Source organism: Branchiostoma lanceolatum, chromosome 5, assembly GCF_035083965.1.
Source record: "Branchiostoma lanceolatum isolate klBraLanc5 chromosome 5, klBraLanc5.hap2, whole genome shotgun sequence".
In the NCBI taxonomy this organism is placed as follows: domain Eukaryota; kingdom Metazoa; phylum Chordata; class Leptocardii; order Amphioxiformes; family Branchiostomatidae; genus Branchiostoma; species Branchiostoma lanceolatum.
Genome location: NC_089726.1, coordinates 24,222,775 through 24,242,079, shown reverse-complemented (window position 1 = coordinate 24,242,079; position 19,305 = coordinate 24,222,775). Strand labels below are relative to the sequence as shown.

Genomic DNA, 19,305 nt, shown 5'->3' with positions numbered 1-19,305 from the left:
CCCAGACGGTCTCTCATTGGCAGCATGTTTGGCAAAAAGATTCTTCTGGCTACACCCTTACTGAAATGGTACTTGGAGAAGGGTCTGGTAGTGTCTCACATTTACCAGGTGCTCGAATACGTACCCAGGGTGTGTTTCAGAGCTTTCGGTGACCGCGTCAGCGACGCTCGTCGCGACGGAGATAGGGATAAGTCTAAAAAGATCATTGCCGATACGATGACACTTATCGGCAATTCGGCCTACGGTAAGACCGTCACCAATAAAGAAAAACAACTGGATGTCGAGTTCTGCAGGGATGCTGTTAGTGCCACGCGTAAAATCAACACTCCACGCTTCCGTCACGCAGATGAAGTGACTGACGACTTCTACGAGATGTAACTAACGAAAAGTGATCAAATTCAACTTACCTCTTCGGATTGGGTTCTTTGTCTACCAATATACGAAGCTCCGCATGCCGGAGTTCTACTTTTTTTCATGATCAAATTCGTACACCGATCGGACTTCCAGTATTGCGAGATGGACACGGACTCAGCCTACATTGCTATCTCGGCAGATAGGTTTGAGGACGTCATCAAACCAAACATGCTTGGCGAGTACAGAAAAGAGAAACATCTCTGGTTTCCCCGCTCTGACACCCCTGAAAAAGTTGCCTTCGACAAACGCAAACCCGGCCTGTTCAAAGAAGAATGGTCCGGGAACGGTATTGTGGGGTTGTGCAGCAATACCTATTACTGTTTCGGCGGAGACGAAAATGATGAAGACAAATTCAGCTGTAAAGGAGTCAGCAAGAAAGGCAACGAGATTGATTTCCAAACATATCTCAACGTCTTGAAAACGCAGAAAAGTGGCCAGGGCATGAACAGGGGCTTCCGCGTAAGAGATAATCAGATGTTAGCGTACTCTCAAGCGAGAGATGCCTTTTCTTATTTCTACCCAAAAAGACAAGTGCTGATTGACGGTGTCACGACCCTACCACTCAATATCTGATGTGTACTGTACTGTACCTGTGATGATGTTTCTGATACATTTTGGATGCTATAGATGTGTATATTATTATACTAATGTATATTGCTATGTGTATATTATAATCCTATCTTTGTATAGTTGTCAGTGGAAACGCGCCATACTGATACCTTTGTTTAGACAAGAAGACGTTGTACAGCAATTGTTACCCGTGTCTGATGTCATTAAAATGATGGAGCGTACATTCTCGTTGTAGTCTGTTTTATCAATATACGTATGTAAGAGTGAGAAACTAGTTCGATGACTTCGTATCTGGAGAGGTATACATGTAACAAATATATCGATACTTGGTAAATACCAACCTGGAGGAGGACATATGCACACATGAAAGACATATACACACCACTAACGATATACACTAGATAGGACATGTGCCCGCTACCACCGATGGTATAATGCCTTTATTGACTATGGGCGTTGGAGGAGGAGGGAAGATATACATATGGAAGACATATACACCACTAACAGTATACACTAGATATGACATGTGCCCACTACCACTGACACAATGCCTTTATTGACTATGGACGTTGGAGGAGGGAGGGAGGGAGGAGGGAAAAGGGGGAGGAGGGAGGGAGGAGGGAACATGCATACATGATATGTAGGCATCATTCCATATTGTCAGATGGTGGGAGCACTCATACATCTATATCACACATGATATAGATATATGAATACATCCCTCTTCAAATAAAGGGAGGAGGACATATACATAGTTCTAAGACATATACACACCCCTGGAATTCTTATTTACCGTATACGTATATACTTTCATGAGCATAAAAAACACCTTATCTATACACGTCAAACACTAAAGCAATTATATCCATATGTCTACCAATATACTAGGGCGGTGCTTTCCGCTCCTGGTGACCCCTGACCTGCACCGCCCGATGGCGCCGCCCGAAATACGCCACTTTCTCCCCCTACTATACTACCTCCGATCAGTGTGTGCTTTATCAGTCTCAATCCAACATCCGACCACGAGGCAAAACACTATGATTATGAGACAAAACGTTTTGAAGGGAAAAAGCGTAGAAAACATTTGCCATTTCTACGGAAAGTTCCGATGGGATCAACTATCAAATGGACCCCAAAATGGCCGACAGTGCTTGTTGCTAGAGGGGATCACGTGACTGAATATGCCCTATATCCTCCTGGTTTCTCATAAAATTCTCCTGCTCTCACCTATATTCTACTGCTTGCTCCTGCATTCTCCTGCTTTGTACTATATTCTCCTATATTCTCCTACTTTCTCCTGCATTCTCCTATATTCTACTGCATTTTCCTATATTCTCCTGGTTTCTCTGATATTCTCTTGCTTTCTACTATATTCTTTTGGTTTTCTACTGTATTCTCCTGGTTTCTCTTATATTCTCCTGCTTTCTCCGATATTCTCCTGCACTCCTATATTTTTATGGTTTCTCATTTATTCTCCTTCTTTCTCCTGTATTCTCCTGGTTTTTCCTATATTCTCCTGCATTCTCCTGCTTTCTCCCATATTCTCCAGCTTTCTGCTATATTCCCATGCATCCTCGTATATTCTCCTGGTGTCTCCTGCTTTCTTCTATATTCTCCTACTTTCTTCAATATTCTCCTGCATTGTTCTATATCCTCCTATTTTCTCCTGCTTTCTCCTTTAGTCTCTTGCATTTTCTTATATTCTTCTGGTTTCTCCTGCCCTCTTTTGCTTTCCCCTATAATGTCCTGCATTCTCGTATATTCTCCTGCATTATTCTATATTCTCCTGCTTTCTCATATATTCTTCTGGTTTCTCCTATATTATCCTCCTTTCTCCTATATTTTCCTGCATTCTCCTTGTTGGGAGTGATCAAACGTAATTTATGGGCATGCCTATCAAAGGTAAAATCATTTGTAAGACCTAATAAGACCTTTAATCTCCTTCTGTCTCCTGTATTCTCCTGTTTTTTCTATATTCTCCTGGTTTCTCTTATATTCTCATGCATTCTCCTGCTTTCTCCCATATTCTCCTGCTTTCTGCTATATTCTCATGCATTCTCACAGAAGGAAAATGTTCAGACTACGCATGATGTACAAAATGACAAATAAACTGCCATTAAATATCATCCAACCTAGGATTAATGTGTACCTAATCTCCTTGAACCATCTTAGTGTGGAACTCGTTGCCATCAAGTACAACTGTACTGTAAAAGCATCCTCATTAGAAAGTTTTTAACAAATGCATGCGATTAGATATGCGAAGGTTAGACGTGACCGGCCGTTCGGTGCAATATGGCCAGCTCCTGCCGCGCCGCATGCCTGCAAAGCTGGTGTGTTACGCCGAAGGTCGTAATGTCGGCTATAAAGATACAGATACATATTCGGTGGAGGTTTTTCACGCAAGGTAGTAAAGTTTTTCCTTTCCCGTTTCATTTCCGTGCAATATCTTCTCAACCCAAGTTTATTTTACGTGTGTATGGTGTTGATATGGTACTTTGTCTGCCACATTAAATTCACAAAAGCTAGAGATAAGCTTTGCCAATTTCTTTTTAAACAACCAAAAGTCTTATCTTCGTTGTATGTGTTGCCAAATGTGCATAGATTCACCGAAAAATGCACAACGCTCTTTAAAACACTCATCGAATCTTAACTCATTCGAAAATATCAAATAATGTAAACTAAGCCTGAATAGCCACAGAGGGATATTCTTTTTGATACAGTTTGTCAGGTTCGGTTATTCCCCTTTTACTGAGAAACACTCTCTTTTTCGATCTAACGGTTGGATTTTGTTTTTAGATTTTTAATGCTACAACTCTAGTGAAAAAAAAAGCTGGTGTTTTGCCTTTGGATGTTCAGTCTCTTGAGACTTTAGTCTAGTTCTCCTCAGATATCCCTCTTTATATCCGCATATACCAAAGAATCGTTTATCTGATGATGCACTGAGTGTTCTGTGTCTTTGTCTTAGAGAAAAACAGACGATTCACTACAGCGTGAAAAACTTAAGTATTGAAAATTTATGACACACATGGTCGTCTCAGGAACATATTTTGTTGATTTTATTTGATTTATTTCGTTCTCTTCCATTATCAAAATGCGTACTTATCCCTTGTTTCGGACTCATTCATAGAATCATAAACAGCATAACAGAATTGAAATAAAGTGCATACAATGTTGAACATGTCTTTTGATAATCCTCTGAATAACCTTTAAAACATGCACGTTTCGGGTTTGGAGCGTGTTCATTTACTACTTTTGTTACTTTCGTAAAATCTATACTCTCAATACTCTATGTAGGTCCCACTTTCTATGTTTGGCTTGCGCAGCTACCCCAAGGCTAGTACGACACTGTTGATAACATTTCCATGAATTTTGCGTAAGTAGCTACTGCGTTACATACTGGTAGACAGTGCTCCTGACGGGCGACAGACTTCTTGTTTGTAGTAGTGAACGAACCACTAGCACCGTACCATTGTTTGTAATGCAAGAAGCATTGCTACGATAAAATTGATTACAGTGAGCTCAATTCAGGAAAAAAAAACAGATTTGAATCAGTGTAGCTTTTTATGTTTTTACAGTATCGTACATTTCGAACTTTGCCGATGTCTGCCATGAGATTTCGACTTCAATTGGGTAAATTTCGTCTTCTCTTAATTTCATTTTTTTGGTGTTGTCTTAACCGTATCCAAACGGGAGGGAGCTTTTGAGGCCTACACCAAATTTTATGTCGTTTTCCTACTGAACCGCCAATGTTTGAGCCGCCAAACTTAGGCTTCTGCTAAAATCTTCTTGGCAACAATTTTATAATACTTAGTATTATAAGTTATCGTAAGTTTATAACTTTTGTCTGTTATCACGGCAATGGTTTTCAAGGCATATTTGCTTGCTAAACATTGTCAATTCCGTCGATGACGCTCGAGATGAGACTGGTTGCTTTTAATAAAATGGCATAAAGGAGACCCAAATGTAGGTCAACTTTTGTGGCATGGGTCGTCAGCTTGTTTGCGAACATAATTTTACAGTTAAATATCCTTGTGCCAACCTAAGGTAAAGACAAACTGCTACCTATACGACTAAGGATATATAAGATGTATATGTGGGATTCTGTGCAATGATTTACTTAACTTACTCGTATTGTGTTTCTTTGAGCCATCTTGCGATTCGTTATCAGCACGTATTGCGATGTTCAAGTTTCAAATGATCACAAACAGGAATTTTACATGTACTCAATGCACATGCATGTTGCTTATGTCACAGCAAAGAGTTTGTCTATGATTGCCTACTTTACTTATCTAGTAGATGTGAAGAAATGTTGTGTATCCGAGGTGGCCTTCACTCGTGGACAGGGACAGATCTTTTGTGCCATTGGAAACTGCGACATGGGATGATTTATATGGTCTGGCTTAAGGCTTGTGACTTCTAGTGACCTCACCGTCGGCGGAACTCTCTCTTTTCTGGCAAGAACAAAAAACATATGTCCTTTGTCGGCGTCATGGCGCGAGGTGTTTAATTAAAGAGATCTTATCAGACAAAGGACGACCTATTCTGCCGTGATAAAAAGCCACCTGTGCTGATTTGTCGGCGTGATGAAAGAGATCTTATCAGATTATGGGCGTTCTTTTGTTCCACGGGAAACTTATTGGTAAATGTGCACTCGATAACATGTTGCGCTTTGTGCTTAGCTGCTACATAGGTACTTATGAAAAGTATTTTGCTTATCTCTTGCTATAGTTTACAGTTCATGCAACACGCGCTCTGTAGGTGACCGGCGCTATCGTGAAATGTCAATGTGCACTGACCTTCCCTCAAGAATAAAAAAAATCATAATAACTGTCTATTCAGACAGTTGGTGTGACCTCATTTTAAACCTTTGCACACTTTGCCTTAAAATATTATGCCTGTTTGAAACCTACTAATGTCATCTCATGCAAATATGCGTTCCATTTCCATTTCTTGACTAGGTTTTTGAACATAAAGCAGTGTGACTATGTCTGCCTTTTTGTGAGCAGATAACTTCTTAACGGTTAAATAACTTGGCATACTTTTAGGACGGTCGGTGGCATAAACGCAGCGTCACAGTGGCAAAAGGTCAACAAGTGTCACTTATAGTAGTCTTTCTGCACATCGTCACGTAACAAACTGTTGCGCTTGTTTCACAGTTTGGAATACCTTTTTCCGAGGTGAGTTGTTCTCCTACAATTTGATTGGAGTAAAACGCAAAGTCACAAATATAGTCTGTACCGAGATACGTAGGTATCTATAAAATTGCTTAACGATATTCAAGGAGGGAGGTTACAACATAACTGCGCCATACAAACAACTTTAAAAAACTGTTATCCTCCATTCGAACAACACACAGTGTGAAACCAACACATGGCCACACGTGGCTGGCCACGGCTTCTGTACTTCTTATCACCCTGACTGCCAAGGGTGCCTGTTTACAGTTTACCAGTTTCTGTAAAAAGTCATCCTTACCAGAGTTCTTGCAGTTTTCAAGGGAAACTAACCACACTTTATTCATACCCTTCAAATTAGACTCTCTAGAATAAATTAATAGCTGTATTCTACCCTCTTGGAAAAAATATGAGTGTTTCCAAAGAAGGAGAGCTTCGTGAAATCTGGCTGAGTAAAATGTGCCTTAGTGATTAGACCACCATAGGGGTCCTCCAGTGCACTGGGATGTTGTATGCAGTGTTGTACTATTGAGGTGGTGTCCGGGAGTTTTTGTTTTGTTTTTGCACAGTTCACAAACACCAACAATAGACGAAATAATGAAGAAAATATGCTAAAAAGGGGTTGTATATGTCAGTACCTGCCATTCACATTCAGATTTGTTCACGAGAATATGTTTAATATTTGTGCCAAAATGTTACATAGTGGGGCTTTAACAATCCATAATGGTACTGCTTCCTTCATTTACGATGTTGAGCTAATTCTGAACGATATTACAGAAGAACACAAATAAGTAACAACAGGGGGGGGGAGATGTACTAACCAAGTTACATCTGATCAGATTGGATGGAAACACCGAATTGTCAACAGAAAACTTTTGTTGATTTTTAATATTCACAGTTCTGAGAAGAGCATTCAAACATGACTGTAACATTTCTTTGTTGTAAAAATCAGCGGGTTAAAACTAGTTTCATACAAATTTTCAAGGATAGGTAAACATGTTTGATAAGAGGTCATGTGAAGTAAACGTAACTTGATGAACGTAAATTTTTATCAATCTTCTGCTTGTTCGAATTCCGAAGACGAACTAATCTGGAAATACGTGTACTCTTTTTTATTCATTTATTTACGCTGATGAGTTAAGCTACCATTCATTTTTCATACTCACAGTTCTAAGAAGGACATTATGAAATGGCTATTGAATCTATAGATTGTAAAAGTCAGCGGGATTAAACTTATACAAATTTGCAATGAAAGGTTAACAGGTGAAATAAGAGGTGATAAGTTGCTAACTTAAAAAGCCTATAAAATCAAAAGTATCACCGCTAGAAACCGTCCACACATTTGACTACCTCGGAAGCCGCATGCAATGTGATGATGACCAGAGAGCAGATGTGAAATACAAAATGGACATCGCACAATCCCGGTTCAGCTCCCTACAACATATATGGAGGGACCACAGACTTCCACATTAAATGAAGATACGTCTGTACAAATCTTCTGTCTGTTCAGCCCTCACGCACATCTGTGAAGCATTTGACTTGACCCAGGACATCACAGGAATGATCAATTGCTTCAACAGCAGATGCCTACATGTGATCACTAAGAAACATTTTCGAGACACAGCAACAAACCCAGACTACAACCTGGTGTCAGCCATCCGTCGTAGGAGACTCTGGTACCTGGGCCACATTCTCCGCATGGACCCCTCCAGACTGGTTAGGTGCACCCTGAAAGCCTACGTGTGCGGAGTAGACAACCCGCCTGAAGGCTCCCTTTTGATGGACTGTGAATACTTACCTTCTGAACACTTAGCTCGACAAGCAGGAAACGGGCCAATGTGGAATGACAGAATCAATAGGATAAAGCGATACATTGTATATTAAATGTAGGCACGTAGCATAAGACCATTGGTCGGAAAATGTGAAACATACATACGTATTTGATGACGTCATCGGCCAAAATCAAAGATGGCGGACAGCATTATTAGTTTGAAAATCAACGTTTCTGGTCTATTTTTATTGTGTTTTGGGATCTTTAGTAGCAAAAAATTGTATTTCTAAAAATTTCATGATCGCCTATCCAAGATGGCGGATCCCATGGGATGGATGAAGGCTTATGACGTTATTCTATGGCCTAATTTTGACATCAACGCATTTACCATTGGCAACAGAAGTCTTGTCAGACTTCATTATCAAAGAAATGCACTATTTTGTTAAATTGTCGGTTAATACCATCATTTTTTTACGGAAATTCCCTATTTAGACGGTTTTAGCCTAAACATTCAGTTTCAGTTCAGTTTATTTGTTTTATTAGAAATACATGTCGCCTGGTGGCGTTTTTTTTAAGATTTCTGGGGGGTAAGACCCCTTATATATGAATACAAAGAAACATTTAGAAATATCAAATAATAACAAATAATACAGCAATAAAGGTTAACTTGAAAATATAAGTCTTTAACATAGAAAAGAAATCATAATTAGATGATAACCGAAGTAACGATAACTCAAGAGACTAGAAATATTGAACCAGAACATGATGGAGAGTCAAAACAATGAAAAAACTTAAATGTAACGGAATTTGCATATCAATGTGTAAATTATAGGAAACTCATATCAATAATGACTCTAATCGTTAAATCATACTATCAAATAAAAACACCTAGAATGCATAATGATTCATTGAGGAGTGAAAGGAACTTATTCCTAAGTCATATGTTCTATATATTCATTTAAAGAGTTAAAGTTTTTTTGCCGATTTTAATCTAGTAGATAAGGAGTTCCAGAGCACCGCCCCAGAGCACGACAAGGCTTGCTTTCTTTGTTCTGATTTTGCTTTTGGTAATTGAAGGCCGCCTTGTGCTCTGAGGCGGGTATTGTGTGTATGGATGTCTGCAAGCTGGCTAAACAGTGCAGTAAGGTGGGGAGGCGTTATGCCATTGAGTGCCTTAAAGACTCGTGTGGCTTTGTTTCTCTTGTGTACGTCGGCTACCGGGGTCCATCCAAGAGTGTGCAAGACGGTCGCAAAAGACGTGTAGCGACTGCATCACAGAACCACACGCCCAGCTCTACTTTGAAGTCTCTGCAGTTTTTCCAAGTTCCCTTTACCCCCGTGGTCCCATACTGTACTACAGTATTGTATGTGTGGAATGACCGGCCTGTGTAGATTGTGAGAAGTGCTTGTTTGTTTACATATGGTTTTAGGCATTACATTATAACGACTACTTGCGCTAGCTTCTTGCTAACCTGTTCAATATGATTATGCCACTTTAACTTGTTGTCAATACTGACCCCGAGATATTTACAGGTGTCAACTTGGTCAAGTGTAATACCAGTCAAAGTGAGATGTAGCTTATTGTCTATGTCGTTTGGCCTTGATGATCCTACCAGCATTGTTTTGCATTTTGTTGGATGTAAATATAGCTTGTTAGCAAAGAACCACTGAGCAAGTCTGGCTGAGTCACTCTGTATTGCTTGCTCGATTGTGTGGATGCTGCGTGCCGAGAAGTATATGACCGTGTCATCAGCGTACATGGCTATCTTTCAGAACTGTAGGCAGTTAAGTATGTCATTAATATATATGATGAAAATAAGTTGGCCCCAAATTGATCCCTGAGGCACTCCACAGGTGACACTGAGTGCTGTGGATAACGAGTTTATGCATGTACGTTGCATCCTCCCACTCAAATACGACTGGAACCAATTGCAAGCCACATCGTTAACCCCGTAATGTTGAAGTTTTTGCAAAACTATACGCTGTGATCAAGCGTGTCAAATGCTCGAGATAGGTCGCAAAAGACCACCCCATTTAGTTCCATTGCATCGATGGAGCTTAACCAATATTCGATCACTAAGTGAAGTGCTGTCTCACATGTGTTTTTTCCTGAACCCAGACTGGTACTGAGTTAAGAGTCTGTTTTGGTTCAAATAATGATATAGTTGGTCATGGACAGCTCTTTCGAGTAATTTGGATACTCCAGGTAGTAGTGATACAGGACGGTAATTGCTTGGATTGGTTTTGTCTCCTTTCTTGTGAATTAGAACGACTTTTGACTGCTTCCATGACCCGTCATCAGGGAGTTATTGAAAAGCTTTGCCAGGGGAGGACCAAGAATATGCGCTCCTATTTTTAGAAGCTTGTTATCAATACTATCAAGTCCCGTCGTTTTCCGTACTTTAAGCGTAGACACTTGGTTTATGACGAAAGCGTCTGTGATAGGGCTGAAAGCAAACGTGCTTGCGGCTTTGTTGACAAACTGCATGGGGGAAAGTTGGGGAACAGCACTTGAGATCGACTGGTACAAGTCATTGATGACTTTACGGAAGAAATTATTGAAACATTCTGCTATACCTGTCTTGTCGGTAATATTATCACCGTTGTGTTGAATGCAAGTAATAATATTTCGTGTTTTACTTGGTAGCAGATGTCGAATGGCCTTCCACAGTCCTCTTTGCCTTTCCTCAGCCCCTTGTATAATAGAATGTGTGGCATAATCTTTTTTAGCCTTCCGGCACAAGTAACTTACGTGATTTTTATTGTCTTGTATTCAGCCATGTCTTGGGAGCTATCTGGACGTTTGGCATTTTTAAACATGTGGTCCTTGAGAGAAATAAGCTCTCGTAGTTCTTTACATGACATTAATGACGTCAAAATAAGGTCATATAACGTCATAACAGTACCAAAATTTAAGGAATTATATTATTTTCCATATACATCACTCTCTGCAAATCTTACGCCATACTGTCCTCAAGTTATGAGGGTGGAGCACCCCCCCCCCGTCCAGGAAGTCTAAAAAAAGCCCGGTCTAGATAGGGTTAATATAAACTCGGCAAAATGTATCTTTCGAACAGAGCAAAACAATTCGACGATTTGAATAAGTCTTCGTCTTAATTTAACTATCAACATTGCAATGAAATACCAGACAGAAATTGCCATGTTAAGGCAAAGTTTAATCATTGTGTGGTATATTTTGTGCCGGAAGTTATGATGCCATATTTTACAGAGACAGGGGACTAAAAAAGAAATTATTCAGATAGTAGACTTACAAATACTAAAGCTTGGCTCTAAAGCCGCACTGGCTCTCTGGTAAGTTCTCTTCAGCAACGGTTGGGATGTGTCTATGGACAGCAGGGTAACTCCCCTGTAGTTGGAGCAGTCGGACTTTCCCCCTTTGTTTTTATACAGTGAGACAATAACGGCATCACGCAGGTCTTGTGGCACAACTCCTTTTTCCCAGCAGGTGGCAAACAGTCCGGTGAGTCTCTCAAGGAGTGAATCCCCACCGACTTTATATTCCTCTGCTGGAATTCCGTCCACTCCTGGAGCCTTGTGGCACTTCAGTTTTGAGATGGCCGTCTTCACCTCCTCCTGTGTTGGTGTGTTGTCCAGTTCCACCCTTACTTCATGCTGGGGGATTCTCATGATGGACTCTTCCTGTACTTGGCGTCTGTCTCCAAAAAGGTTGCCGTAGTGTTTGGACCACCGATGGAGAATGGCTGGTTTGTCAGTAAGGAGTTGGGAGCCATCTGATGATCGCAAGGGAGCCTGGATCCGGTGTGTAGGACCGTAAATGGCACTCAGTGCTTCATAGAAAGCACGCACGTTGCCTATGTCTGCGAAGTGCTGTGTTTTCTCGGCCATGTCGACCCACCAGTTGTTCTGCATCTCCCGAAGCTTGCGCTGAAGAGTGCTGCAGGCTTCCCTGTATGATGCTTTGGCTGCAGGGTCATCCGGCTTAGATAAGGTTCTCTGATGACAAGAGCGCTTGCTTTGGAGGAGGGCATTAATCGCAGGGTCATTTTCGTCGAACCAATCCCGATTCCTTCTGGACGAGTACCCTGCTACCTCTGCAGCTGTTTCTTGTAGAGCGGCTTTCAGTTGCTTCCACTGGCTCTCAGGGTCCTCCTTCTGCCACTGACCCTTGTTGCTGTTTAGACGCACATCCAGCTTGCTCTGAAATTCCTCCCTCAGACCAAGTAGTCTGTCTACCTGAACTCTCTTCATCTGTGGACCTTTCCGCTTTACTGGTGGCTTGATGGAAAACCGAAGCTTTGCTCTGACTAGGTGGTGATCTGTGAAGCAGTCAGCGCTAGGCATGACTCGCGTGTGTAGCACATCTGATATGTCCCTCTGCCGCACCAAGATGTAGTCCAACAGATGCCAATGTTTCGATCGTGGGTGTCTCCACGTTGTCTTGAAGCGGGCTTTCTGATGGAATAGTGTGTTGGTGATGCTCAACCCTCTTTCTGCACAGAGCTCTAGTAGCAGTCTCCCGTTGTCGTTGCAATTTTCCACTCCATGCCGTCCAAGGACTCAGGACTGGCCAAACCTCATTGTCCCTGCCCACTCTGGCGTTGAAGTCTCCCAAAACCAGTATCTTGTCTGCTTCATTCACGCTCGCCAGTAGAGATCTCAGCTCCGAGTAGAACACTTCTTTGGTAGCAGGATCTGCCTGGAGAGTAGGGGCGTAGACACTGATGAGAGTAGCAAACTGGTTGTCCTGCAATGGTAGCCGAAGAGTGACCGACTGGGAGGTTCTGTAGCTTGTTGGCAATACTGTTCTCTATCATGAAGCCGACTCCTGGCTGCCTGCGTTCATCTTTCCCTTTCCCAGACCAGTATAAGGTGTAGCCTGCCCCGTGTTCCGTCAGCGAGCCCTGATCTGCGAACCGCACTTCACTGATTGATGCAATGTCTATGTCCAGTTTAGCAAGCTCTCTGGCTACGAGAGCTGAGCGCCTCTGAGGTCTGTTACTTTCTTCTCTGTCCTGCATCGTACGTACATTCCAGCACGCAACCTTTAACTCTCTTGATTTCTTCAATACCCTTTCTTTCTTGCCGCTGGAGAAGCTTGGATGTCCGCCAAAGCTCCTTGCGATCCTACAACAGCTGCATGAAGGACAGAAGGGTCAAGTGAAGCACAGTGGAGACCTGTCAGAGCCGTTCCCGATCGACAATGGAGTCAAGCAAGGATGCGTCCTTGCCCTACTCTCTTCGCCATCTTCTTCAGTATGATGCTGAGAGAGATCAAGGAGGATCTCACTGAAGGGATCTACATCAGGTTCAGAACGGACGGTAGTATCTTCAACCTCAGGAGACTCTTAGCCCGCACAAAGACACTGGAAGAGCTGATCCTCGATTTGCTGTTCGCAGATGACTGTGCACTCCTGGCTCACACAGAGGAAGCCCTACAGACAGTTGTCAACTACTTTGCAGAAGCATGTAAGGCCTTCGGGCTCACCATCAGCCTCAAGAAAACGGAGGCGATGTACCAGAAGCCACCACGTGGAACCTACACCCCTCCACAGATCAGCATTGATGGGCAGTCTCTGAACGCAGTCGATCACTTTACTTACCTGGGGAGTGTCATCTCCAACGATGCTACAGTGACCAAGGATATGGACAGCCGACTTGGCAAAGCCTGCAGCTCGTTCGGGCGGCTACAGAAGCGTGTCTGGAAGAACCACTCACTACGTCTCTCAACAAAGATCCAGGTGTATAGAGCAGTAGTCATCACCACTCTTCTGTACGGGGCTGAAACTTAGGTCCTGTACCGGAAACAGGTGCGACTCCTGGAGCGCTTTCACCATCGATGCCTGCGGTGCATCATGGGCATCAAGTGGCAGGACTATGTGACAAACATTGAAGTCTTGGAGAGAGCAAACCTTCCCAGCATGGAGGCACTGCTGCTGTCAAAGCAGCTCCGATAGGCTGGTCACTTATTACGGATGGAGGACTCCAGAATGCCCAAAGCTGTCTTCTACAGTGAGCTGTGCCAGGGCAAGTGGGACAGGGGAGCCCCCAGAAAACGTTACAAAGACCAGCTTAAACGTCAACTCAGCTCAGCCGGCATTCCAGTAAAAGAATGGGAGAACATTGCAAATGACAGAAACGCCTGGAGAGCAGCAACCAAAAGAGGTGCAGAAAGTTTCGAAACAGCTCGAAGAGAGTCTGCTGCAGAGAAGAGAAGCCACAGGAAAGCTGCTGCTGCCCAGTCTGCACCTGCACAGGGCTTCACATGCCCGGCCTGCAGCAGAGTGTGCGGATCCAGGATTGGGCTACACAGCCACAGAAGAGCTTGCAGAGGTGGACAACCTCCTCAGTAATCTTCGAGAGCGAAGAAGCAGCCATCAGCCTTTTCTACTGCTCTATCTTGAAGTTTGACAATAATTCTAATTTTTAGAAATTACAGAGCGTAAGTCAAAATCTTAAAGCCGAGAGGGGGGAGTTATTTTCCAATAGATAACAATTTTAGGAAGTAAAAATGAATATTTCATACAGTATACGATTAAGTACCGACTAGTCCCGTGCGCATCAAAATGCATTTAGTACTCTACAGAATTCTCCAGGGGACTCTCTATTTTCTAATTTGTTAGATTAAACAACCACAGCCTATGGCTGAATGCAATGCGCCTGACAAAACCCAGCTTACAAAAAGAACTTCAGGGTACCGTGATAATAGAAATTTGTGTTGTAATGTGTTCTTTTCTATCTTATCAACAACTTGCCTTCTTATTGTGCCTATCCCTTGGTCATTTATGCCGAAAAAAATTCACGATGAAGGAAGTGTGGACACGTATTGGGAATACATAGGTTTAGTAAGTATCATATTGTTTTAAAAAAAACACGTTATGTAATTCACCGCAAGTGGAATTCTGTAAAAATTCGGCTGATTATGTATTAATTGACAAATAATCTAGCGGAAAATAAGACCCCGTTCTGGAGTTTAGGACTCAGCCAACCGGGCCACGAGCAGAATGGGGCCGGTATCGGTGGGAGGGTGACAGACAACGCCGTAAAAATAGTGCCTAGACTTTTAACACCCCGGCTTGTGCCCCCCAGCCAATAAATGGCTTTGAATATAGCCGCTTTGACAGGGATCACGCATCATTAATATTCAGGAATGTTGTTAGGTAGATCGTGTTGAGGTTGATGGAAAGAGCGTTCCAGTACTACGGTAAGCAATTCGGTTCGGTTATGGCAATGTTGTTCATAGATAAACATATGTGCATAACGCTGTACAAAACCACTGTTGTCATTCCATTGCCCAGAGCAAAATAACCTCGATTATTACCGCTTGGAAGGAGACCGAACATAGTTGAATTATTGATGTCCTCTGCAGATCATGTTTTCTATGGCAAAGGCTGCCACCGTACCATGAACAAAATTTACGGTGAACTAGGTATTTCTTGATGTTACAAACTTCTGACTTCTCCACTCTCGGATGTGGTTTAGTTACTAATAATGGGATTAGGGGAGATCCTGTGCCATAACTTACTTATTTACTGGTCTTTTGGTTATTGTGGTTTTAAAAACGTAATACAGATCTTAAAATTTTAAACTTTCATATCTTAACAAATCACTTTCAACCACAAGCTGCCATATTATTGTGTAGACCGTTTTCAATTTCTAACCACTGTGCACCTACTCCGAGGTTTGTTGTTTTAGGTACAAATGATTTGTTTCGGACTTACTAGAAACATTTTCCGCATGAAAGTCCGTTAAAAAAAAGCCTATTAAAGCTTAATGTCAATGTGTAATTGATCTTATTACTATTTGTTTTTTATCATTTGCCAGCAAAATACTTGTACATGTTGTATTTAGATTTCTGTCATTTTCATTACCATTTTCCCATTGAAAATCGTTTTGAATAACTTTTTAATTAAAAGGTGACCACTAATACACTCGATAATGATAAATTTATTAAATATCAAATCAAATTTGTCTATTACTTTTCAGATGAGATTGGCTGAATATCATGACCATTGCATATACAACAGGTGAGATCTGTTTTCTTCTGACACTAAACTAACATGTAGGAGTGGACATAGGTCAAACACGGGCATCTAAGATAATCCCTGATATGGTTATATGAGGCAAGGGCCTATTTCCTCACAAATGTTGTTCTGAACACACAGCAGGTACGCTTGCACGAGCTAAGAAATTGAAATAGGCTTATTTTCTGCTACACGAGGCCGTGTATATAAAAGGTGGTGTCGGGTGCAAGTTGTTCGGCCAAGAGCAGCAGTGTGTGCGCATCTATATTGTTTTTTTTTACTCAAGGGGTGACTGATAAATCTCATAAATCTTTCATCAATGTTTCCACACAATTTTGAAATGCCAACTCTCACTCTCCTGTGTCTGCCCTCCAGATGGAACTCCTCCTGGAGAAGGAAGCAGAACTTGGTCCATGAGAAATTGCATGGGAAGGAGCACAGCAGATAACAATGGAAAACATTCCAATCCAATTCCAATTTACTTGCCAGCGATGAATAGTTTCTAGTATCACGGTAGAGCCTCAACATGGATAGTTTTTTTTTTTGAAGTAGAGCTTCAATTTTCACGTGAGTTAAGGCAACGTCATTGCATGTAATTGCATGCATGTAATAAAATTGTAGGACAAATATCACAGTTTGAAATTAAAGAAAGCAAAGCTATGTAGCTTCAAAGTCTCGAGTCTTGCATCTTTGTGTATGTCCAAGTGTAAGAAAAAAAGGGAAATGAATTTCGGAACGGTTTATCTATAAGTAAAAGTTACTATGGCTGGTCCATTTATGAGATGGCTGACATGAAACAGTACATTTTTGCATGTGAGAGAAATTTAAAGTGTCTGCATGTTCTGCTCAAGAAATGTATGTGGTAAAGGTCTTGCGAAAAAAAGTCATGATCCCATTGTTGAAAAGCAAACACTCTAATTTAAGGGGTGCAACGACAAGTTCATTTCTGGACCTCAAACTAGCCACCTAGCCAACAAGAAAATACAAGCAACACAACACGTGTTACCGCTTACGTTTCCGCCAGAGATATTATACAGTATTATTTGTTAAGGACAGAGAAATATTTTTCACTTACCAATAGACCCACAAGAAGTCCTAGATCCTTTATGCTAGCTCTTATTAGATCTAAGACTTCAGTGTTGAGCCACACATACATCGCCAGGCTTGTCACTATCTAAAAAGAGTTGACTCATGATCTCCGTTGTATTGGAAAGCGAGCAGCTAATCTGTATAATATCATAGCGTGTAAATATAAACAAGGCAAAGCCACCTACTACAGATTAAACGCACACCGCAATCTTTATCCCCCATACACTTGGACCACGTCTTGTGAGTGTAACTCATCTATTGCTTTGTCGCACTATGTTCTTCCTTTAACATGATACATTCTTTCCCTAGCACGTTAATATCCGGTTCATGCTTCACAGTTTCACGACCTGCTTTATAGATTTTTAGTGTTTTAAGTGTGAGGGGGGACAGCTTGTAAAGGTAAGCATGCACCATTTCCCCTTCAAGTTATTATGTTGTGAAAAACTCAAACAAATAAACACCATCAATACAGAGATTAACAAATAAGCAGTTTTTCTTTTAGTGTCAGCATTTATAGCAACCGTTGGCAAACGTTAAACCGTGCTTTTTGTGGACAGAACTAAATTAACACAATGGAAGCCTTATTCCAGTATTCCGTGATTCACAGCTGTTGACCTTTATATAGGTTAAATCGCTAGTCACATGGACTCCTGTCTTCTTTGATCTGACGTTTGAGTTATGATGATCGATGTCCTGTAATTACAAAATATTTGCAGACTGCATATTCCCATAATTTAGCTCGCTCTAAATGAATTTGTAACGAGCTTACTCCTTCCGGAGAAGATATGCGTATGTTCGAAATCTCGTACTTGCTCTATTAGACGTACTCTCCAGATGCACCTAGGATTACATTGTCTGAAAGATTAACGCTGAATTTAGGTCACACCTGGCATCTCTCACGCGTATCCCCAGGCTTGTTGTGGCCCTGGAAACTGACCTTATTGCAGATCAGTAGATGTAGCTACGATAACATACAGCGTGTTGTGACAACGTTTATCTCGAAATCTGTCGATACAGAATGGAATTCATGCTGCTACTAACGTGTTCTATTTTTGATCGGTACATTTAGTTTACTCAGTAATGATGAATACCGAACGTATCTACGTCGGGCTAGGGTGAATAATGTTTCTCTGGCGTGCGTCCGAATGTTCCAAGGCAGAACGTTTGCTAATTTATCCACTTACCCTTCACAACCGCTCGCTGATCAATTTGTGTTTTTTTCATATTCATTTCTGAATTCCTATTCTTTCAGTGCTCAGAGAAAATACTGACAATTTGTTTACATATTGTCCCGAGGTTTCCGACGGTATCAAAAAAGACCTAAAAGCTATCTTAAAAGGGGACATGATAGTCTTTCTGACATGTAATCTAAAACAATGTCAACATTATTAGAAGTATTGTAAATATCAAATATCTTCTTACTCAACAAGCCATTATTACTATATAGTAGTCTAATGTACCCATATCTGATCTATGACAAAACTGCACTGAAGCTTCTAATCCTGCTTTAAAAAATGGGCGTATGTCCACTGAATCCAGCTTGATGTCAATTCTCTACCTATATTTTTGAAGTTTAAGATTTAAAAACATTATTGATATCATTAGGTAGATATTTCCCTATTCCAATTTTTTTCATTAATTTTCTTCCAGGCACGTTTGAGTGCTTCCTAAATCTAAATTTCCGATGTCATGCTTGCCAAACTCGACAAAGCAACAAACTGCATACACCTTAGTTCAAACATCCCTCGCCCAAAGGAGTGTGCGATACGTGTTATTGATCATAACAACTTTCCTCATTTTATTTTAAATGTATTGCCTTGCTTTGAAACTCAAAAACCACCTACTTTCATTCCCCATGCAGTATTAAACATTACACTGCACCAGGCGCCTGTTATAAGTACAGCGTTTATAATCCATTTAAAATCAACCCATTATAGTTCTTAATCTATGTACGTATATTTCATATGATTTATTTCATTATCACCATCATCGTCGCCGATTTCTTATGATTTTTTGCACGTGTTAATATCAGTTTAAATAATAAAAAGTGTGAGGGGAAGAGAAAAAGCATTATGTTGGTAATCTCTAGTTCTGAATGTTCTAATGAAAAGTATTCAGGCTGAAGCTAACATTGTACATGTATGACAGAGAACAAGTTTGAAAATCGTAGAGACATGTGTAAACTTCGTAATAGTGACCATCCGTTATATACAGAATCTGCCAAACATGGCCGTATCCCTCTGCAATATAGATTATGTAAATTGTGTTTACAACCTAGACACACACA

At 41.2% G+C, this 19,305-nt stretch overlaps 1 protein-coding gene across 4 annotated transcripts in view; it reads left to right on the top strand.

Annotated features, from left to right (window-relative positions):
* LOC136435798 (uncharacterized) overlaps nt 1–17,493 on the top strand; it is a 108,946-nt gene extending 91,453 nt beyond the window's left edge. The window contains exons 1-3 of one of the 4 annotated variants that reach the window (XM_066429528.1): nt 12,501–15,109; nt 15,892–15,932; nt 16,305–17,493. In XM_066429528.1, coding sequence (XP_066285625.1) covers nt 13,125–13,697 — 573 coding nt within the window. In that variant the 5' untranslated portion in view covers nt 12,501–13,124 and the 3' untranslated portion in view covers nt 13,698–15,109; nt 15,892–15,932; nt 16,305–17,493. Of the gene's footprint in view, nt 1–12,500; nt 15,933–16,304 lie in introns of those variants that run through there. The other 3 variants (XM_066429527.1, XR_010755920.1, XM_066429526.1) reach the window with 3 other exon arrangements.
* Nucleotides 17,494–19,305: the final 1,812 nt, after the last annotated feature.